Source organism: Lactuca sativa, chromosome 3 (genome assembly GCF_002870075.4).
Source record: "Lactuca sativa cultivar Salinas chromosome 3, Lsat_Salinas_v11, whole genome shotgun sequence".
Lineage (NCBI taxonomy): Eukaryota > Viridiplantae > Streptophyta > Magnoliopsida > Asterales > Asteraceae > Lactuca > Lactuca sativa.
This window is the reverse complement of record NC_056625.2, coordinates 301942777-301947615: the sequence shown is the minus strand read 5'-3', so window position 1 is coordinate 301947615 and position 4839 is coordinate 301942777. Positions and strand designations below refer to the sequence as shown.

The following is a 4839-nucleotide window of genomic DNA, read 5'->3' as shown; positions in this document are numbered from 1 at the left end:
ATCAGACCTGGAGTTCCAAGTCGGGGATATGGTTCTCCTGAAAGTGTCGCCATGGAAAGGCGTCATTCGATTCAGGAAGCGGGGCAAGTTGGGCATGAGATTCATTGGTCCGTTCAGGGTTGTAGCCCGGGTGGGCAAGGTGGCATATAGGCTGGATCTGCCAGCCGAGCTCAGTCAGATCCACAGCACCTTCCATGTCTCCCAGCTGCGGAAGCACCTAGTGGATGATTCAGCGGTGGTACCGCAAGAGGATATACAGGTTGATGACAGCCTGAATTACATTGAGCGCCCAGTCGCAATCCTCGACCGGAAGTCGAAAGATCTGAGGAACAAGAGGGTGAAATTAGTAAAGGTGCAATGGCAGCACCGAAAGAGTTCGGAATGGACTTGGGAGCCGGAGGAAGAAATGATGGAGCATTACCCCGAGTTGTTTCAGGATCGAGCAGCAGACTTCAAGGACGAAGTCTAATATAAGTGGGGGAGATTTTTAGCACCTGCTTCCTGGTACGTAAAAAATTTATCTATGTATTTTGCATTTTGGCCGTGGACTCGGCGAGTTGTAGGCCCGAATCGTTGAGTAGAGACGGGTTTGGGAGCACGTTTAAGTTGGCGACTCGGCGAGTCCCCGCTGTCTGATGAAACCCAAAATTTCAAGGGTTTGCACCCTATTTAAACCAACCTTATGCGCCCCAACCTCGCCCCCTTCACCCTCAGAGCTCCCAACATCGTCCAAACCCGTACTCCTTGAGAGATGTAAGTGTTTTGGTGTGTTTTTTGAAGATTTTGAGAGGAGAGAATAGTAGATTAAGAAGAGAAGAAGGAGGTCAGACATCTTGGTGTTATTTCAAGTGATTCCCTTAAAGTATAACTCTGTTTCCCTCTATTTTCATGCTTGTAGACCTTTATAGCTCAATTAAAGTCCTTCGTGAGCCATTTCCAAGCTTGATTATGAATTAGGGTTTGTAATAAGTTGATTAACCCTTAGATCTAGGCATGATTGAGATCTAGGAGCTCAGATCTACTGCCTTTATGGAGCCACATTGAATGAAAGCCCTAAATCTACTCTTTTAGTGCATTTTGAGCCCTAAAACCTTCATTGGTGTTTATTTACACGTAAAGTTGGAAACTTTACGTGTTAACCAGGCCCTAGAAACCCAGATCTACATATGGCATGAGCTGGATCCAAGCAAAATCGAATATTTAGTATTTGCATGCGATAGACTCGGCGAGTCGAGTCGCGAGTCCCCAAGTTTCCCCTTTTTGTGTTTGCGGAGTGGAGTAGTGAGTCATGGGGAGTGACTCGGTGATTCGGAAGCCAGACTCACCCATGAAGGAACTCAGCGAGTCAATGCCCTGACTCGGCGAGTCCAAGGCAATCTTCTTGCCTCAAGAACAAACTCGGCGAGTTGTTCATACAACTCGGCGAGTCTCAGCATAGCATGTTCTTCGGATGAAGATGAACTCGGCGAGTATACAACTCGCCGAGTCGGGTCAACTGGAAATTTCTGTCACGAAAAGTAAAAAGCATTCATTGGTAGTCCGTCACTAAAAGTGTCGGTCGGTAATCCATCACTTATAGTGTTTGTCCATAATCCATTGGAAATATGGTCAAACCTGGTCAAAGAACATTCCATCAGTAATCCTATTCCCGACCTAATTTTCCGTCTATAATCTGTCAAAATTCTGTCGAAAATGCGTCACAAATAATGCCCACATGGCTTTTTTACAATAGATCAAATTCCGTCCGTATTTAGTTAGAAATCGGCTTAACCGATGGATTTCCGACGGATATTGCCGTTGAAAATAGTTTTCTAGTAGTGTGATTCCATATAACTGTGAGTCTTACAAGGTTAAATTTAATCATTCTTTTCATGATTGGGACACTTTTAGTAAGCGTAAGGAAAGTTCAACAAAAGTTGAGGCGACTTCCGCTTCAAGTCCAAAGGAATAAAATCTATGAAGAAGTCATATTGTTTTTTCTCACTGTATAAACTAATGCAAACAGTTTTCCTCAAACTCTATTTTAATAAAAAAAAGATATAAAAAGCAAATCCCATACACTTTTATACAGTACAATCAAGACCCATCTTTACGTGAAATACATTGCTCGGTAAAAACAACTCAAACTTTGATTTGAGGTAGTTTATTTACGCATACGATACATATAGAGAATGTTAAAGGGAAAATGAATTCAGCAATTGATCACATTTTATGGTACCAAAAAACACCTTTGTGTTCGCTAGCTTGGTCAGGCTCGATATACATGCATTCTTTAGCTTCCCTCCACATGGCTTTAAAGATTGGAGTCCTATCGATCTTATAAAACTCACCCAAAACTGGAATGATTGCATCTCTTGCCTCCTTTGCATGATAATGTGGAATGTATGAAATCAAATGATGCAAAACATGGGTGTGTGTAACATCATGGAAAACCCTATTCAGAAATCCAAAGTCCCTATCAATTGTTGACAGGGCCCCTTTGATCCAGTTCCATTCGGTTGAATCATAATGAGGCAATGATAGATGAGTGTGGTGCAAATACGTTATAATAACGAAAAACATATGAACTCCTAGCACCGGAACGCCATATATGCACGTTACCCAAGCAGCTCCTTTTGCTGCTACAGCAAGCTTGATTGCATAAAAGACGGCAAGAAGGCCAATATCTGATAGCAGAACCTGAATTCGCTCACGCTCTGTGAAAATTGGACTCATGGGATCAAAGTGGTTCGCAAACCTTCCGTATTTCTTGCCAGAAATATTAGTTAAAAGGTATAAAGGAAATCCTAGGGTGAACCTAAACACTAAAGTGAATACTCGACCAGGTGGGTTGTTAAGAATTTTTGAGTACCACCTGACTTTCGACTTCCGTTTAGGAATATAAACTTCATCATTATCAAGTGAATTTGTGTTGGCATGGTGATTTCGATGGCTATATTTCCATGAAAAATAGGGTGTCATGAGAGCTGAGTGGAGGATAAAGCCGATAGTGTCATCAATCCACTGGTATTCGCTAAAGGCATGGTGACCGCATTCATGACCGATGACCCATAAGCCAGTGAGGATGCTAGCTTGACAGAACCAGTAAACTGGCCAAGCTAAGTAAGCTAGAGAAGGAGGAAGAAAAGGAATGTATGTATTTGCAAGGAAGTAGAAAACGTAGGCAACAATGAGGTCGTGAACAACATAGTAAGATGAACGGATGACAGATCGTTTGAAGCAATGGGCAGGGATCGCTTTCTTTAAATCACTTAACGAAAATGGCGGACCAACCGGGACTCGTTCCAAAATCTTTTTATCATCAAATTGGTCTGACATTCGACCACCAGCACCCATGTTGTTGATAGTCTATTAACCTGCGAATGTCAAAAGTATTGTGAGATTTATGTAAACTAAACATAGATAATATTAATTACAATAACGTAAATCGCATGGGAAAAAGAAAGACCTTTAGAGAGAAGTTATGTATGAGTGATTGATTAGTTCACCAGGTGATGCTCTTTGGGGTTGGCTGTCCTCTTATTTATAGTCAAGAGTAGCGAAATTTAACGACATACTTGCGCTACTGGGTACTGACTTTTATTGTTTAGGAAACACCACCATTCAAATTTGGCGGCTCTAAATGATAGACCCATTTTTTAATGGGAGATTCTAAATATATTAATGAAAAATTACACTTGCGTATATTTATTACATTGACTCATTAAATCTCACGTGATTGATTTTCGTAATGCTTATTTTTATATTAAGATCCTAATATATTAAATAGTAAATTCTATGTCACTATGGTTTAGGTAATATATTAAATAGTAAATTCTATGTCACTATGGTTTAGGTAGTTTATGTATTTGGTCCCTAACTTATTTTTTAATTTGGAAAGTCCCTATTATTTGTTTTGTTACGCGTTTGGTCATTTTCATACCTAAAAAGACAATATTTTCATTGATTTTTTAATTTATTTAAATAAACACAACCTCTCCCCAGGTGGCCACCTTACCTTACCACCCACTATTTTTCTCTATTTAACTAATATTCTTTTAAATAAGACATGGACCAAATACGTAACAAAAAGAAACAACAGGGACCAAACGCATGAAAAAAACAAACAGTAGACATTTCAAGTTAAAAAATAAGTTAGGGACCAAGCACGTAAATTACCCCAAACCATAGAGACCATTCGTGTAATTACTCTATATTAAAAAAAAGTTTTAACATAAAGTTATAAATATAACTTTAACTACAATTTACGTCTCAAATTTCAATGGAAAATTATATTTATATATATCTAGATGTTGCGCATAGTTATATGTCTTGATGCTGAAATGTTAACATGAAGCACAAATATTATTATATATTTATAGATGGTCCAAATGATTGTTAGTTGGAGAAATATTAACTATTTTATTTTATATATGAATTGGTTTTTGGTATTTGTGGTCTAGTTATTAAAAGTATATTGAATTGTATTCCATATTTGTAACACGAAGCACCATTACATGAAATATTGGCAGTTGCAACTACCGTTTTCACTACAAGAAATATACTTTTTACTGACGACACTATTACCGGCGACAAGAGGCTTTAGCGGCGACTCTAGATATTGTCGCCGCTAAAGCCCTTTGTCACCGGTAATAGTGTCGGCGGTAAAGGGTTGGCACCCAGATCCGCTCTTTCCCCCTCTGTTGCATATGAACCGTTCGATGAGATATCTAATCCAACGGGTGGGGTGTCTTATCGTATCAAACCTAATAGCGGCGACATATTTGTCGCCGCTAAAGAGTTAAAATAGTCGCCAGTAATAGTTAACGAAAAAACACGCGGAACCCTTCCCTCCAGTTT

General features: G+C 39.5%; 1 protein-coding gene across 1 annotated transcript; it reads right to left on the bottom strand.

Annotated features, from left to right (window-relative positions):
- Window positions 1–2038: 2038 nt before the first annotated feature.
- Window positions 2039–3534, bottom strand: LOC111889078 (delta(12) fatty acid desaturase DES8.11). Its single transcript, XM_023885210.2, has 2 exons — window positions 3449–3534; window positions 2039–3356 (listed from the first exon to the last, which is right to left on the bottom strand). Exon 2 carries the CDS (start codon window positions 3334–3336, stop codon window positions 2203–2205), a length of 1134 nt encoding a protein of 377 aa, XP_023740978.1. The 5' UTR covers window positions 3337–3356; window positions 3449–3534; the 3' UTR covers window positions 2039–2202.
- Between the last annotated feature and the right edge of the window lie 1305 nt (window positions 3535–4839).